Source organism: Cyprinodon variegatus, unplaced genomic scaffold, assembly GCF_000732505.1.
Source record: "Cyprinodon variegatus isolate N-32 unplaced genomic scaffold, C_variegatus-1.0 Scaffold398, whole genome shotgun sequence".
NCBI classification, from domain to species: domain Eukaryota; kingdom Metazoa; phylum Chordata; class Actinopteri; order Cyprinodontiformes; family Cyprinodontidae; genus Cyprinodon; species Cyprinodon variegatus.
Genome location: NW_015150851.1, coordinates 488,786 through 507,428, shown reverse-complemented (window position 1 = coordinate 507,428; position 18,643 = coordinate 488,786). Strand labels below are relative to the sequence as shown.

General features: G+C 39.9%; 1 protein-coding gene across 1 annotated transcript in view; it reads left to right on the top strand.

The window, feature by feature from the left end:
* Positions 1–3,557, top strand: part of LOC107092864 (anthrax toxin receptor 1-like) — a 57,538-nt gene extending 53,981 nt beyond the window's left edge. Inside the window, exon 18 of the mRNA XM_015387551.1 lies at positions 1,345–3,557. Coding sequence (XP_015243037.1) covers positions 1,345–1,599 — 255 coding nt within the window. The 3' untranslated portion in view covers positions 1,600–3,557. The remainder of the gene's footprint in view (positions 1–1,344) is intronic.
* The last annotated feature ends 15,086 nt before the right edge of the window (positions 3,558–18,643 follow it).

Below are 18,643 nucleotides of genomic sequence, written 5' to 3'. Positions count from 1 at the left end.
TTTGTTCACTGTCACTGCGACGCAGACGACCTGGTTTCTGAGTATAAATCAGCCTTTAGTCCTCAACGCAGCCGACCCGGGATTCGAATCCGACCTGTGGTCCTTTGCCGCATGTGTCTCATACCCCCTTTCCTGTCAGTCTACTGTCCAAACATCCCAGCCGCTAGAGCCGTAAAAACACGAAAAAAATAAATACAATTCTGTAGTCTTTAAAGTAAAGGTACTGAAGTAAATGTAATTGTATAAATGTATCTAGTTACTACCCATCACTGCAGTATACTGGAACCATGGCTTTGGGTAGAACTGGTGGTACATCTTGGAAATCAAGTTAAATGGTCTCTATTAAAGGACAATAGAGTTTTCTGTTACCACAGTCAATTAAACAGTTTTAGATCTGTTTTTACTCCAACCATTTAAATAACTTTAAAATACAGGTACAGAAATATTCACCTTTTTTTTTTTGCTTGTTTTTTTCACATCTTTTCTCCACCTCTGTTCAGTACCTTCTATGTTGTGTTCTTTTTTCCAGATTAACATTGCTTTCTATAGTATGGGTGCAATAACAGAAGCTTTAGTGTAAGTCCAGGTCAACTTGTACAAGCTTATGTAAAGCTGCTGTAAAATCTGCAATGTACAGATTGTATTTAAAGCCTGTGTTATTGGCAATAGGGATCTGCTGTAGAGGCTTCTGTTGCCTTTGCTCTGGCTGCGGCCTCGTCTCAGCTGTTAGCAGGATAGCGTTTGAATGTTTCATTCAGCAGGGTTAGCATTTTAGCTCGATTCTTCCTTGCATCAACGTAAAGTTGCTTCCATGAGGCTTATAATTTGATTTAGAGCCAACTACATACTTTTTTTTACTATTAAGCAGTGCTAAGCCCAAACCCTAAATAAACCAAAAATTACCAGTTCATATGTTATTTAATTTTAGCTTTATGATTAATAAAGTATTTTAAATCAAACTATTCACCTAACATTATACAATCCTACACAGGCTGATGAAATATTATTTATAAAATGATGGGCTAGCTATTTGGCAATATGTATCAAAGGAAGAAAGACTGGAATTTTGTCCATAAAAACTCTCATTTAAAGGTTTTAGGTGGTTGTGTTCCTGGATGCAAGCCTTGGTTTGGCTTTTCTTCCACTGATGACTTTTTTGTTGCTCCCTGTTAAGGTAGAGAAGTATAAAAATGGTTAATACTATGCTGCGGTGTTCAGAGCTCAGCACCACACCTGCCTTCCCTTTGATGACCTTCCTCTTGCTGCTGATCATGGCCGCTGCTGTTTAGGGTTTCCTCTCTTACCACTTGGGCTGCCATTAAGCGTTTCTTTCTCTCCATGCAGGGTCGATGTATCAACTTTACAAGAGTAAAAGATGACTCTGCAACCAAGGCTCCGCCCCGTTCCCCGATCCATGTGCCCTCACCGCCTCCCCCCGACTACCATCCCATTACCCGCCCCACCTCACCATCTCCAACCAGCCCACCCACCAGACCAGCACCATCAGGCCAGGTGCCTCCAGGACCACCGCCATCCCGCACGCCACCAGGTCCACCCTGTCCTCCACCGGCCCGCCCTCCACCCGCCCTTCAACCCTGAAACATGTGGACAGACCTCCTCCACCCCCCCAATCCTGTCCACCCTGATATCACATTGATATTGCTACCCTGAGCGTGTGTTTTATCTTGAAGCCGCAGGTCCTGCTGCCAAATATGCTCCTGCCTCATAGCAAAGAATAGATGCATGCCGAACCTCAGACACGTGTGCTCCTGCTGTTGGATGGGATAGAGTCTCAAGTTGAGCTCTAAGCTCACAATCTTAGTCATGTGACATGTTCTTCCATCTCACCTGATTAAATCCCTAACTACAGATGAGGAACATGTTTGGATTGAATGGTTTTTGTAAATGTTTAAAGCTAAAGCAAAGTTTAACTTGACATTCTATCTCACGTAGATCACATATTACCATTTATCAGATCTTGAAGGATTGTTGCTGGACAGCAAGGCAGAGACACAAAGGGATGTCCACTGAAGAGCATCTAAAGATATTTACATTTATTTCTTTCTTTATCAACTACTGAATTATGTGGTTGCAGGTTATTTTTGCCCCATTCTTATTGTGAATCTTTGCAGTTTTGGTCAAATGTCACAAGAAGCTTCGCACTGACCAAGCAGTGCAGCTTAATGAGAGAGGGAATAGAAATATACAGTTAGGTATAGAAATCTATAACTGAAGGTCAAATGAAGGTCATTTTAAAACAAAGTGAGAACTTAAACAATAGTTTAGATTCATCACTGTTTACCAAGTTGTTTATGGGTGCAAAAGGGAAACAGACAACATGGTAGCAAGACGGTAAAACATAGGGGAAGTTAGAACATCTCTATAAGGCAGTGTATTTTTATGGGTTTATTTCACATTGCCGTTTGGTAAACAGAAGGTTTTTTCTATATGCGAGTTCTCCTCATTAATTGCTACTAAAATCAGCACATTTTATGAGGTAAGATAAAAATGTATATAGGTGTCTGAATTTGAAATTGTTAGTCACTAAACATGGATAGATTTAATATTCGTATTTGTTTCTTGTGTCAGCTCATACATACACGTGGCATCAGATGTTTCATCTGTGAAAATCCAAGTTTTGAAGTTACAAATACATGTTTCAAAGTTACAACTTAGAAAAAAAAAACTATGACTAAGAATAACAAATTTCATGAGTATGAATCTACAAACCCAGACTAAGCTGTAAAACTCCTCACCAGTTGGTGGCAGTATAACACCTGCAGGTTGTTCGCCAATGATTATGACAAGAAGAAGATGAAAAGATAAAAAAATGTCCGCCCTAACCCCTAAATCCCTCCATTAATATATAGAGCAGGTATTATATAGTGGAATAATATAGTGGACAGAAGATCTCTACTTTTCACTCCCCGTTGGTCACGTAACTCCACCTCCCTGCCACCACAACAACTCCCATGATGCTTTGCGAGGAGAGCTCTCGCAAAGCGATCTGGGATGTTTCTGATCATCTAGTAACCATGGGTGATCACTACTTTTCAAGGTGAATTGTGGGAAATTCTAAGTCCACTACTTTTTCATCCACTAGACATTCGGACACTCACCTAAAATGGCGTGACCGCCAATGGGGATGTTTGGACACAGTCTACGGCTGTTTGTCAATTCACAAGAATGCAAGTACAGGCCTGTGTCCTCGCCAAGTGTATTCTTGAGCAGAACACAGGAAAGTCTGGTTTAGGGAGAACGGTAGCACGCAGCATAAATATGGGTCAATTGGAACAGAAGTTTACTGATGACATCACCACACGCTGGTGTGGTGATGTCATCTGGGGCTGCATTTCACCTCCTGTTAGTATTGGTCTCTAGATAATAATGAATTGACTTTTTTCATGTAGTGGGGGAAGAATAATAAACATAGTCAGATTAACGCAAATCAAATGAACATTTTGCCAAATAAAACAAAAAACTCTCCATCAGAGCGAGCGATACTTCACACATGGCTATGCAGAAGGAGGGCCGCTGCAGACGGGCTAACATTAGCCGCGGCTGCTGCAGACGGGCTAACGTTAGCCTCGCTGATGCAGACGGGCTAACGTTAGCCTCGCTGATGCAGACCGGCTAACGTTAGCCCCGCTGATGCAGACGGGCTAACGTTAGCCCTGGCTCCCGTTACCCTCCGCTGGTTGCCGCAGTCCTCTCAACATCTGACCTTTTTTTTTATTATTATGCATTAAATCATTAAATGGGTATAGTATAGTGAAGCTTAAAAGTATAATGTTCTCAAATGATCTTAAAAGTTACTTTTATTGAACAACGGCAACAGAAAAGTGAACTTTTAACTTAATACTCTGAGCTCTGTGAGCGCTAACCTGGAAGCTGCTGCTGTTGCAGTGCATGCTGGGACAGCTGTCAGTCTCAAGAATGCACAAGTCTGCTCTGATGCATGCTGGGTAAAGAGGGAGGGGCCAGAACAACATCTGGGGACTTTGTCCATTTTCAGTCTTGTGATCTTCTGAATTGGAACAGTACTAGGGCTGAGGCTGATGACGTTTTTCGTGTACACGAGCACGAGAACTCAAAAGTAGACATATTGAGAAACGGCATTATTTAACGTTATAGCTATGTCTGAACGTCCATCCTAACCATCACTATATAGAGCAGTGATTATATAGTGGACTTTATAGCGAACTCAGTTTTTTGTTTTTTACAGCACTGGTGGCTTCTTTTTCTGGACTAAGGCCTCCGTACGTGTGTTGTGCGCGCTAACCACTGTTCTACGTGCACGCCACAAACTCAGTTAACTTACTGTTCGGACAGGTCATCATTACTTTTCACACCCCGTTAGTCATCTGCCTCCCCGCATGTTGCCTACACCATCTTTTATATGAATCTCCACCGCAATAAATCTCATGATGCTTTTCGAGGAGAGCTCTCGGGATGCTCGTTTAGTGACCAAGGGTGATCACTACTTTTCAATTTTAAGTCCGCTACTGTTTCATCGCGCAGACATTCGGACACTCATTTAAAATGGCGTAACCAGTGGTGGGGATGTTCAGACACAGCCTAATTCTTCTCCGAAATGTTTATGTCATGTGCAGTAGAACGTCCACTCAATGGTTCTGTTTTTGTCTTTTTCCGCATTTTCACCTTTAAAGGCAGTCTGTAAACAATTTTCAGGTACAATACTGCCTCCTACTGGTAAGGAGTGTAAATGCTTCATGAGCCAATGTAGATTTAGCTAGTAAATAAGTGACTTATACTGTAGTATGTTTGTAAATTTAAAGCTTGTTTTCTCACAGATGAAACATCTGGTGTTTGTATTTTAGTTGATGACAAGAATCACATTAAAATTTAAACTTAATTCAGGTTTATTAACTTAATGCACATTATTTAGACATTTATCTCAATACATAAGATTGCAGTGATTTATTCGCACAAATATGCAGAGTTTGTTCTCGATTGTGGTCCAGATTTTGGTAACAAAGTTAGAGAGAAATTTGATTTCATACTAAGTAGTTGAAATTTTATGTTCATTGAGATGTTGGAAGTTTGGATTTTAGAGTAAAGATAGAGGGAATATGACATTTTGTATGCTTGATTTTCATTCTTTTTTTTTTTTTTTTTTGTATCTTCACACATTTGCAGTTACACAACTACAGTGTGTGTTTGTTCTATAAGCATCTGGAGACTGAAACTGATGTAATGCAGCATCCAGAAATCAGATTCAGGTTATTTTGTTTATTTTTATTTTTTGTAACACATTGCTGATACTGTACTTTGGTAGAGTTGTGTGTATTTTAAGCTTTCAGTTTCATCACCAGCGGTCACATTGCAACTGCAGGGCAGTTCAACGAGCATCTAATTTATTTTACTCCCCGACAGAAATGCTGGAGTATCAGAACAATCGACAAGGTGTCCAATCACTGTCATTGACACTGTGCAAGTTAGAAAACATATAGGGCATGTCACCTTAGCTACACTGTATAACATGTCAGCTAAACTAACCGGTTCAGTAGATTTTCATATCATTTATGTTTGATAGGTTCATGCTTGCCAAAATATAAAGAAGTAGATCATTTTCGGGGCATTAGTGCAGAAAGCAGGGAGCTTCCAGTGCTGCAGCAACACTTTTTTTTAACCAAAGGAAACAGAAACATAACTTTCAAAACGAGGCAGCAGCAAATACTTTGTATTAAAAACAGATTTGCTGAATAAAACTCATGCTAGCAGTGATAAAGAAACTTCATATTAGCCTGGTTTTACTAAACCAGGTGAATATATATTTATACAATTCATTTTATAATGATAAATGCTGTCATATAACTTTTTTTTTTATCTAAGGTTAATTTCTTGGCTTTAAATTGTAAATTGTTAAAAAAATTCAGTTTGAAAAGCTTTTTTCTTTGACACAAAAAACTTTTCTAATGAATGGAAGTTACAAATAAAATAACAATGTATGTTTTGCGAAATATTTGTGTCGTTTATGATAAAGTCTAAAATATTTCTAACTTTCACAACCCGATCTGGGCTGCAAGTACCGTCAGGTCATTTGCACATGTGCAACCACAAACATATTCAATTCAATTTCAATTCAGTTTATTATATAGCGTCAAATTCACAACACATGTCATCTCAAGGCACTTTACAGTTCAACCAGATCACACAGTCAAATTGATTCAAAGTTTTCTATCTAAGGAAAACCAGTTGTTTGCATTGACTCATTGACTCTTCTGCAATCCCTCACACTAAGCATGCTTGTAGCGACAGTGGAGAGGAAAAACTCCCTTTGAACAGGAAGAAACCTCCAGCAGAACCAGGCTCAGTGTGAGCGGCCATCTGCTGAGGCTGACTGGGGTTCAAGGAGACAGAAGCATATCGAAAAACTGTTTTACTGTACAGAGGGCACTTATTTCTATCCTTTTAATAAAAGCATATGAAAAGCTGAGAGAATGGAGGCAATTAATATCAGTTATTTTTTACTGGAAATATCAGAACAGTTTTAATAATGTCTTTATTTAGTTACCGTATGTCAGAATTTATATTCTGTACTATATGCTTTACAAGTACAGTGAAATCCAAACATAAAACCACAATTATTTTCAAAATAAAAGTCCAAAAGAAAGGCCCTGCAGGAAATTTGCTATGGATGATACTTCCTGTACAGATCAGGTACAGAGCAGTAATAAAATATGAAGGTTGTAAACTCTGTCATCCCATCACCAGAATCGTTATCATTCTTATTGGTTTAGATTTAGTGCTCTCTTTAACATTAAATTTGGTCAATCTGGTAATATTTAGGGTTGCCTGTACGCAAATGAAATGGTCGCAGCTCAGCTCTGCAGGAAATCAGAAAATAGATATTTAGATCATTTGTGAGCAACTTGCATCCCACAAATGTTTTTTTTTTTTTTCCTAAGACTGTTTACTTATATCCCTTTGACATAAAAACCTGTATAAACCTGGGAACAATGGGCTTTTAGTGGGAGTGGTAACAGCTCACTGACGCGTGTCTACCCGGGTCAAGCGACTCGGCAAGCGACCCGTTAAAATCTCCTCTGCTCTGATCGGCATGCTGTGGGAACATCAGACCCAGATTTACCCGCTAATTTACGTGATACCATTTCAATCTGAAAAACTCACATGAAGAGAAAAGACGATTAGGAGAAATTTATTGATACAATTACTTTGTCTTTGGCGCTCAGATTTCCATGAACAAGAGTAAAGAATAAGGCTGTTTCCCTCCAGGCCTAAAACTGCTGGTGGAGTGGAGATAGAGGAAGTTGGTCAGTCTGTAGACTGCTGGTTAGAGAGACGGTCTGCTGAGTTTTATGAGGAGATCCAGTGGACTGTGAGAGCTGATACTGGAGCTTCACTCAGGGACCTGGAAGATGGAAGTCCAGTTGGATAACACAGGTTAAGGGAACCTGTCCGTGATGAGCAAGCATGAAGCAACAGTGGAGAGGAAAAACTCCCTATTGGGAAGAAACCTCTGGCAGAACCAGGCTCAACATGGCGGTAATCTGCCGAAGCGGTTGAAATGAGACGTGGAATGCAGTAAGAGTCCTGGAGTAATGAGACTCTGATGTAGCTTTAGCTACGATGGTGGAGGAGGGGCTGGAGGGGGGTTGAAACGGTGTCATCTGAATGAAGTCACACAGCGAATCCACCGCCTCCGCACTAGGTAGCAGACAAGTTGCGGAACGGAGGCGTTTTAAGATGAACTTTTGATGATGATTGGCTTTCGTGGAGGCGTGGTTCAAAGCTGATTGGCTGTGTCAAAGGTGAAAGAAGGCGAATAATCAGTTTATTCAGTTTAATTTCCGCCTAGGCTCCATTAAACACAACGTACAGACACCATCACAGCGCGCCAGTCGCGTCTGATCTAACAAATCCACACAACTTAACATCAATAAAATATGCTCCGCCATTAAACCGCTATTTTCAGTGGTAAAGAGGCTTCAGATGTTAAAGTTTGCATGTTTACTTTAGGATTTGGGACTAATAAAAAACATGATTGGAGATCTTAAATTGGTGAATAATTTGTAACCAATCAATATTGTTGCACGTTTTGGTCTCTGTGAAAAGTTCAAGATATATTCCTGATAATTTTCATGGTTTGAACCTTTTTTTTTTCTATGTAAACTTCAGAAATTCTTCCTGCTGACATGTTTAAGGCTCTAGGTTGAACTGATTAGTAATCATGTACCTTTTTAAGTCACTTTAAGTCACTTAGGATTTGTTTTTTGAAATAAACTGTATCTTTTTTTTATTGTGGCTCACTGTGCTTCAGCTGGATCAGTTTTGTGGTTCTGTTATAATTATGAATAGAAGGACAAAGACAATAAAGTTAGCTTACGTCTCAGACATCATTTACACATTCCTCATATATTGAGTTCTACCATTGTCCTGAGTTTGCTTTAATTAGTAAAATGTTGGATGACATTTAAATGTAAACATTTTTTAATTCCCAAAACACTGTTCTATTGTTTATTTTCTGGCAGATTTGTGACATCTTCCTAAAGATGCAAACTTTTATTTTCTAAAAAAAAAAAAACATATAAACTTTGAGGTTAGCATTTTTTACTTTTTTTTTATTTGTTTTTTTTTTTTTTACATGAGCAGTATAAACCACAGTATGAAAAACATTATAAGAAATATGTTGATTTGTTTGTGTTGGCTTTTTTTATTTACAGTACTAATAAAGTTTTGCTCTTAAACTTCTGGAAAAGTTTGTGATGTTTGGCTGTTTCTGCCCTGTTTTAAACATAACTTCATGTTTGCAGTTGGTTCATCCAAAAGCTATGAAGTGAGATTCCTGCCAAAGACCACATGAACGCTAACTGCTCATACAGTTGTATTTATTTACATGTAAACAAACTATTCACCACGTTCATTTGAAATCTGTTTGAAGACTCAGGACCCAGTAAATTACACGCATGAATGCATGTTCGTTCTCTGCATGTGGATCTAATTGTATAGAGATGCTCTATAGAGTGCAAAGCTTTATAGAAATCAAGAAATAAAATACAACCTTTATGTTCATCAAAGGAGAAGTCCGGTCAAATTCAGAATTAAAACTTCTGAAAGTACTTATGATAAAGTCTGGAAGATGGCAGGAGGGAGGGGTTACTATAATTGGGAAAAAAATGGCCGCTCCCAGACTCAGTGATCGCGACAAAAAGGATTTTTAAATTTTTTTACTGATTAACACTTAACACAATGATCCATTGATTATACCTTGTTGACCAGACTTTTCCTTTAAACTAATCTATTAAGTCAAAAACTTAATAGAGTTCTTGACTTAGAGAAAAGAAAGACCAATTCTTAAGGAATCCTGATTGGTTTTCACAGACCATCTGTTCCAAATCAGTTTTAAGTCGATTGGCGAAGATAAAGGTTCATAATTTATCAATATTAGGTAAAGTTATTGGCCTCAGATTACAAATGTTTTTTTCTGGCTTGGGTAATAATGTAATGACTCATCATTGCATAGTTGGTATTAAATTCTCATTTTTAATACTTTTATGTCTTTGGAAGTCAAACCATCTTGATCAGGTGTTTTGCTGACTGACATTTATTTATACAGCAACGTCTAATTCTTCTATCTGGTTTTCAGTGTCGTGTAACCTTTTGAATTTAGTCAATTCTAGGAATGTAGTGTTTAACCCCTTCGGCCCAGGGGGTCATAGGAGACAGTTCAACATGAAATTACATCTGTGAATTAAAACAAGTTCAGCTCCCAAACTATAAACTGGAAATACAATTGTTTGCATTTTTTTGACAGAAAGGCATTAAGGAATATTTTTCAGGTGGTGCCACTATTTTTAATGTCACCATGTCTTATTTATAGGCGATTAAACAAAGAAAAATTAAGAATTTTTAGCCTCACCAAATTTGTTTTTCCAAAATAAACACCATGAAACGTCATTTAAAACTCTGGATTATCCCTCAGACTTTGTAGATCCACATCTTGACTATAACTCAAGCAGATTCGGACTGAATAAGTTGAAGCATGTTTGTTCCACAAAGGTCATAGTGGGCAGTGTGCTAGGAGGAAATGGGATTCTGGCACAATGCCAAAAGTGCAAAAATGTATTTTTTCACAAAGTATTTGTGAAAAAAAGAATTTTGAAACATATGTTGGAAATTTTAAAGCCCCATTTGAAAGGCGTGTGGATGAAACGCCATGTGACTGTGTTTTGGCCATTTCTATAAATAGATAAACATGAGCAGGTGTCAGTTGGGCAATGTACCAGGCCCGCCGGGTTTAAGGGGCTAATGTTTTCCAAAAGAAGCTGTGATAAAGGTAGATTTCTCCACTTGGGATCACAAGGAAAATTAGATTTGAGCTTGCTGAGATCTTTTCTGAAACTTGAAAACAGACTAAATCGAGCTTTAGAACATCTTATTGCTCCAGGGAAAAGCTAAGAGAGGAGAAATAATGTAGTCTCATTTTGGTGTCACACATATCTCATAGTTTTCTAGAAGAAGTACATGAAACATTTTGGAAATCTCATCTCAGATATTCCTCTCCTCTGGGAGAGCACTACCCTCCATCAGAGTCATCAACAAGAAGGTTGTCCTTGTACTTTATATTGTATAAAAACAAATACTCTGCTCTCTAACTATTCCCGATCTATGTCTGTACTTAGTAATGAATTTGATACAGTCAGAATAGCCACCATGGGCGCTTCCAGCTATATAATTAGTGTGGAGTCTGCATTTTTTTCCCCCTCTGCATGCAGAGGATAAGAGGATGTGGGATGTTAAAAGGGGCTGTCTGAATGAGAAAAATTTAAGAAAAGAATGGAGAAAATGAGGCAGTCAGTCCTTCAGGCAGACAGAGGAGTGAGCTTACGAAAGCAGAAAAAGAAAAATGCAGGAATAACAGCAGATGGGTTTCTTCCTCGGTTCTATTACGTTCAACAGCCCCACTATTATGAGAGAAAGCAGAGAGAGCATAATGTTAGAGATTGAACTAACAAATACTGCAGAACAGGAGAATAGAGATAGAATGAAGCAGAATGATTAAAAGAGGTTGCTGTGTCCTCCAGCAGTCTAAGCCTATAGCAGCATAAATAGCAGATGGATTCTTCATAGGTTCCATTATGTTCAGCAGCCTATCATTGGCTCCTGCTCCGTCTTCTGTCCTTCTCAGGATCACTCAGATGTCATATTATAGGTTATAGTTCACTTTAAAACAGCACACTGCGAAAGAATAACTCCCCTTAAACATTAGCACAAAGTAGTGCTGAATTAGAAAGAGGAAAAAAGGAACAACTCTACATTTTAAAGATTTGACTTAGCTTTTCTTTTATCAAAAATTAAAGAAAAAACACAGAATATGCAACCACTGACCTAAAGGGGTCATGTATTTTTAAAAAACGGGTCAGTTTGGATTCTTTTAGAAAAGTTTAGCGACCTTTCATCTTTTCCCTCATTTCCCTAAGTTTGAGGAAAAGTTTTAACACCCTGCTGTTTTCCAAGTTCTCCCACTTAGAAATCATGGAGGGGTCTGAAATTGTCATCGTAGGTGCATGTCCACTGAAAGAGACATGATCTAAAAAAAATTATAATAATCTAGAAATCACAATATATGATTTTTTAACTATTTATTTGCATAATACAGTTGCAAATAAGTATTTGAACAACTGAGAAAATCAACATTAATATTTGGTACAGTAGCCTTTGTTTGAATTTACAAAGAGGTCAAATGTTTCCAGTGGTTTTCCCCCAGGTTTGCACGCACTGCAGGAGGGATTTTGGCCCACTCCTCCTCACAAATCTTTTCTAGACCACTCAGGTTTCTGGGCCATCGCTGAGAAACAAGGAGTTAAAGCTCCCTCCAAAGATTCTCCATTGGGTTTAGGTCTGGAGACTGGAACCAGAACCTTGATATGCTTCTTCCAGAGCCACTCCTTGGTTATCCTGGCTGTGTGCCTTGGGTCATTGTCATGTTGGAAGACCCAGCCTTTCTAAATGCTTTTTTCCCCCCCCACTGTTCACATTTGATCACTGCTGCACTTTATGGCATAAAATTTGTTCATTTACTGTCTGAAAAGCTGTACTAAACAAAATGTTGTTTCGTACACACTATGTGTATAGAAAAATGAGAATAAAAGTTGTCTAAGTCTAACTAAGGAAAGGAGGTTGTGCCCCTAAATCTCGCAATACATGGCCCCGGTCATTCTCTCCTTGATAGTTCAGTCTCCCTGTCCCATTTCCAGACAAACACCCCCAAAGCATGATGCTACCACCCCCATGCTTCACAGTAGGGGTGGTTTTCTTGGGATTCTTGGGTTTATCATTCTTCTCATCATTCTTCTTCCAAACACGGTTAGTGGAATTATGACCAAAGAGTTCTATTTTGGTCTCATCTGACCACATGGCTTTCTCCCATGACTCGTCTGGTTCATTTAAAGCAGGCATCCCCAACCTCGGTCCTTGAGGCCCGCTGTCCTGCAAGTTTTAGAAGTTTCCTCGCTTCAGCACAGCTGATTTTAATTGAAAGCTGATTAACAGGCTTTTGGTCTACTGCAATCATTATAACCAGCTGTGCTAAAGCAGGGAAACCTCTAAAACCTGCAGGACAGGGGGCCTTGAGGACCGAGGTTGGGGATGCCTGATCTAAAGGGTCACTGGCAGCTTTACATGTGCTGGTCTAAGCAGGTCAAACTTTCGTACCATGCATGATATTAAACCATGACGCCATAAGGCTGATTTATACTCAGAAACCAGGTGCATGTGTGTCTCAGTTAACACAGATATGTAACCCCCCGTTCCGCAGACACTCTGCTGCACCTCTCCAAAATTGTAGGTGACTGCAGACAGTGTTGCAGACGGGAGGCCTCTGATTGGTCAAATCTAAAACTATGCGTATTTCCTGTTTGGTACCTTACTGTCTTGTTTTGTTTGTCTGACCGCCATTGTGGAAAACGACTCGTGAAGATGGACCAGCTAGAGGAGCGAGGTGCGTGAGAACGCTGGGACCCTTTTTCCACCTGGAACCCTGCTCTTTTTCACCCTCATGTCCCTCCGTTGTCGCACAAACTTGCCCCCCCTGCCTCACCGCCTCGGCCGTATCTAGACCCACAGCTAGTTCCTGATTGGCCCTCTAGCGTCGTGGTGGGGAATAACATAGTGCAGACCACGCTTCAACATTGGGCATAAATCAAAAATATCTCCGACAAGCTCACTGCAACACACTGCTGCGGGAGGATAACCAGGCCTTAAGTTTATTACCAACAGTGACCTTGGAAACGGTGTTCCCACCTCTTTTCAGGTCATTGACCAGCTCCTTCCGTGTAGTTCAGGGCTGATCTCTCACCTTAGGATCATCGAGACCCCACCAGGTGAGATCTTGCACGGAGCCCGAGTCTGAGGGAGACTGACCGTCATGTTTAGCTTCTTCCATTTTCTAATAATTGCTCCAACAGTGGACCTTTTTTCACCAAGTTTCTTGTCAATTTCCTTGTAGCCCTTTCCAGCCTTGTAGAGCTGTACAATTTTGTTTTTAGCGTCTTTGGACAGCTCTTTGGTCTTGGCCATGTTAGTAGTTGGATTATTCCTGATTGTATGGGGTGGACAGGAGTCTTTATGAAGCTAACGACTCAAAGAAGTGCATCTAATTTAGGATAATAAATGGAGTGGAGGTGGACATCTTGAAGGCAGACTAACAGGTCTTTGAGGGTCAGAATTCAAGCTGATTCTCAAATACTGTAGCTGTATCATACAAATAAATCGTTTTTTGCTCTCTCACAGTTGACCTGCATTTACGATTACAATTTTAGACAACTCCATGCTTTCTTTGGAGAACTTGCAAAAAAGCAGGGTGTTTAAATACTGATTTTCCTCAGAGTCTTTCTTACGATGCACTGAGGTTTGTGTCGGTTAAGTGAAAGCTTTAGGATGTAAACATAGTCCTTCCCAGCTGAAGGCCTTTAGCACCACTGTGATGCAGAATGAGTCGGTCCATGTTGAATTTAGAAAAGCATGAGGGGCTTTACGTTGGAAATCATCTTCAGCGTTTGTATCAATATGAAGAAATGAACTTGTTAAACTTTGCAGCTCAATTCGATCTGTTTTTTTTTATTTCTCCCCACAGTCATTTTAAGCCAGCAGCCAAACTAAAGAGGTTGTTTTCCTCACATCCAGATTTGCTTTAACAGCCTTGAGGGCTGGGATAAGAAACGGCATCCACGATGTCCTCCCGTCGCACCACAACAATCGTTTAATCCTATAGCTCTGTCTCTGGTCTGGGTTCCAGATCTTCAGATATTATTTGTGGAAAAGAAAGCTCCTCCCATCAACCACCACCATGAGGCAGACCAGGCTGAGGGCAGAAACCTCCACAAACATGTCATTATAGAAATCTACAGCTGCTATAATGAATACATAGTTCTAATAAGAGATGAAGACAGCTGTGTTGTTTACTGCCTGACAGGTTTATAGCAAATCATTACTGACTTTTCACTTCAACCTTCCTCTTTGCAGTTTTTTTTTTCTTTCCCCCAAAGAAAACCGAGGCCCATAGGAATGTGCTGATGTCTGAATGTTTCATCTTGGTCTCACATTACCGCCCAGACTGAACCTCGCTGACCCATCACACACACACAGATGTTGGTATTTGTCATTGTGGCTGTATTTTGATGCCTCCGGTATCCATGGTGACTGTGCGGGGGAAACAGCAGGCTGGAAACAGCTCTTGTGCAAGGTTTTCTGTCACGATATTCATCGGTTCTAATCCTGGAAATCTGGGGGTGGGGATTATTCATCTGAGGCAGGGGTCTTCAACGCTTTCCAGGCAATGGACCCCAAACTGATGGCGAGATGGAGCGGGGACCCCCTAATTACATCTATTGTATGAAACTGTGTTCTATCAAACTGGTCCTATAGTCCTTCTGTTACCGATGGAGTAAAGTAATGAAAGTAATTTCTCTCTGGGATTATTAAAGTATTTCTGATTCCTGGTTGATGGGACAGGTGTTGTGAATGAAACGGTGCCCAGCTTGAAAGAGCTCCTGTGTGTCGCTGAATTTCTGCATTGATGACTGAAAGACAGTTTGTTGAATTCATGTTTTTGTGAATGTAAAGACATTTCATTTATTGAAAAATAATGAAGGGGGGAATGTACAAAAAAGTCTAATGAACCAAAACTTTCGCAACCCCCATGCAGTACCTGCTTGGACCCCCTAGGGGTCACGGACCCCCTGTTGAAGACCTCAAATCTAGGGGTTTAGAATTAAATTAGCTTCAAATATAATGGAGAATAATGATTGTATTTTTATGAAGACGTAACCCTTAAAAGGTTTGGGGTTGTTCAATTCAATTCAGTTTATTTATATAGCACCAAATCACAACATGTCATCTCAAGGCACTTTGCAGAGACAATTCAACCAGATCATACAGTCAGATTGGTTCAAAGTTTTCTATCTAAGGAGCAATCCCTCACACCAAGCATGCTTGTAGTGACAGTGGAGTGGAAACACTCCCTTTGAACAGGAAGAAACCTCCAGCAGAACCAGACTCAGTGTGAGCGGCCATCTGCTGAGGCCGACTGGGGTTCAAGGAGAGCAGTCTAAACTCGGTTCAGATTCTATGGCTACCTCAGATGCTGCCTCACCTTCCAGAGATAAACCAATTATATTTAGAGGGGTGCTAATAATCTTATTTTAATAGAATCCATATTATTTGTAAAAAAAAAAAAATCATATAAAATCATTACTGCTAAGAGCAGGTGGGATGGATGGTTCAACAGAGCTATGGCTCTGGGTGAGTTTGGCAACTGTATTAAAATAAAGGATTAAAATCTAGGATTATTCTTATTCTCCTCTATCAATGAAGAGAAATATGCTGCTCTGCATTTATAAAGGGTCATCCTATACAGCACTTAACTGTTTTTCCAGACTAGGTCGGCCTAGGTAGGCATGTGAAGTGCCATATTATCCCCAGTTTCCAAGCATTCTGCTTCAGAGCGCGCAGATCTGCATTAAACTAGGGAGCCAGCTTTCTATCTTTTAAGTTTTCCTTTTTCAAACAGGCTATGTTGTCAAATGCTTCATTCACATCGAACACAAGTTGAACAGAAAAAAACATCTGCTGCTTAATTTTTGCTGCTTGTAAAGATTAAGGTCAGATGCGCCCCAAGAGCTTCTTTGATGCTCCTGGAGAGTGTCAGTAAAGTGTGTCCAGATGCGTCTGATGCTTCTGTGTTCAATGCCAGAGAGCAGCTTTGCTATATTTGCTGTGATCAGCAGGTAAAAAGTAGTTTGAATCTATTAAGAAGTGAGAAAGTCCACCTGAAAACATTGTATGTCAATTCAGATTACAATCCTGTCTTCAAAGATTATTTCTCTGTGGGAGCCGCTCAGACCCCCACATACCGGCAGTGCGCTGTCACTGGGAATCCCCAGAGGCAGCTGCATCAGGCCCGCTTGCCTCTTGGGGGTTTTCCTCTACTGTTGGTGGCGGCTGGAAACAGATGTTAGCGTTTTTCAGGTCTGTGATACAAACTGCAGGCAGCAGGATAATAAAAGCAGACATATTTTGCCGGCAGGTTTCTACATTTTAAGTTAATTTAGGTGTTAATAAAGTGTTTCAGAGGAGTGATCATAGCGCTCTGCATCAGCAGTGCTGTGTCTGACTCCCTGCCAGCTCCCAGATCAGCTTATGTGATTAGTTGATGTGGCGCATCCAGCAGCAAAAATTATATTTTTTTCAACTCCAGCATCTGCTGCTTGTGAGGCATGTTACCTTAAAGATAGGGTGAGAAGCTCAGTCTATCTGGAGAGGCTTGGAGTAGAGCTGCTTCTACACATTGAGAGGAGTCAGCTGAGATGCCCCTGGATGCCTCCTTCAGGAGGTGTTCCAGGGATGTGATTGCCTCGGGCTTTCCCCTGCAGACCTGGAGGAGGTGCCGGTGGAAAGGGAAGTCTGGGAGGTCCTGCTGAGACTGCTGCCCCCACAACCTAGTCCCAAATGAAGAAAAAGTAGGAGTATTCCCTACTGGGCTTGCGAAAAACTTTAATCCCTGTTTTTGTTTTTTACTACAGAGGCTACATCTATAAAGTGCACCACTAATAAATTTCCTGGTAAAATGTTCTTACACTTTGGGTGTCCAGATCTCTACACAATTCACATGTCCCTCTTTGGCCACCGCCAACTGGAAGCTTATAGCTTGCATCAATATTGGGATGTGTTTTCAATGGATAAAAGCCAATTCAAATTCAACAATACTTAACTGATACTAAAGGAAAAATAAAGGTTGTTGTAACTCATAGGCTCCTTTTCAACAATTTGTTGTTTATGTTGATGGATGTAGGCAGGGATGGATTTACCATTAGGCAAAACTAGGCAGTTGCTCCTTTTACATGTATGGTTAATACAGCTATTACTTATTTGTGCACATTCATTTTTTTTGACAAAAATCATAGATAAAAATGCCATCAGAATGCTTATAATATTAAGTGTGTCTTGATTCCTTTGGAGACAGCATGAAAAGTCAGCAGAGCACATTGCCAATATGAAAAGAAAAGAGACAAAAGAAAACATAGAGAGGAAAACAGCAAGAAAAGGGACAAGAGGAGAGGGAATAAAGGTAGAACAAATAATGTTTGTCTATTCTATAAAAATTTCTGTATCTCTATAATAGGTCTCTTTTATATATTGTCTTCTCAATTCAGAGGGGCCCATGCCTGTCTTTGCCTAGGGCCCCAAATTTCCTGAATCCACCCCTGGATATAGGCTGGAAGGATCCTCAGCAGCTGTCTTTCAAGCTTCTGCAGAAGCCTTTGACTGAAGAAACTCTGTTGTTGTTTAGTACGGTAGTCTTCTCCAGAGGATGCTCATGGTTGTTTGTGATGCTTTTCATTTAATAAAAAATTCCTCTTATATCAATAATCTACAGGAGTTCTTTGAACATAACGATGTAAGAGATGTCTCGAATTCCCTCCTCCTCTCTCTTCTCCTTGCTCCTGCTCTCCATCCTTAATGGCTCATTTTCAACTCATTTGGGATGTACTGATGTGTTTTTTCAGGTTTTGAGATGTTAATGAACTACTTTCATGTATAAGAATCTAATTTTCTATGGCTGCTACTGTATGGTTATACATCATAACAAATGTCAAAAAAGGAAAAGATGTGAAAATATTTTCAGCTGCACAGCATCCAACTGTAGAGGTAAAAAAAAACTTTGATTAACAAACGGAAAAGCAGCAGTTCTTTTAAGAATATCAAAATCAAACTGGTGGAACTATTTTAACATGCAGCCACTAAAAGCAGCAAAACCTTTAGATTGCCCTCGGTGCTCTCTGAGGGCAATCTACAATCTACTTAAAGTTGTGCAATCTATGTACAAAGATTGGGATGTTGATTTATAATCAAATTCTGCTTTGAATTTTTCAATTGGTTGCAGAGGATTTCATTTAGTATCAGGTGACAAAGAAGAATGAAAGCAGATGCACACATCAGAGATTTTATTGAAACAACAATTTCCCTTTAACGTTTTCTGTAGTGTGAGAAAACATGGGTTTGTGTAATTTTTCAGGGCACTGTTGAGTCCTGAAAGTGACCTTAATCAGGGATTTACTGCTGTTTAAAGCTGAGACAGATTCTTGTGTAATTTGCTGCT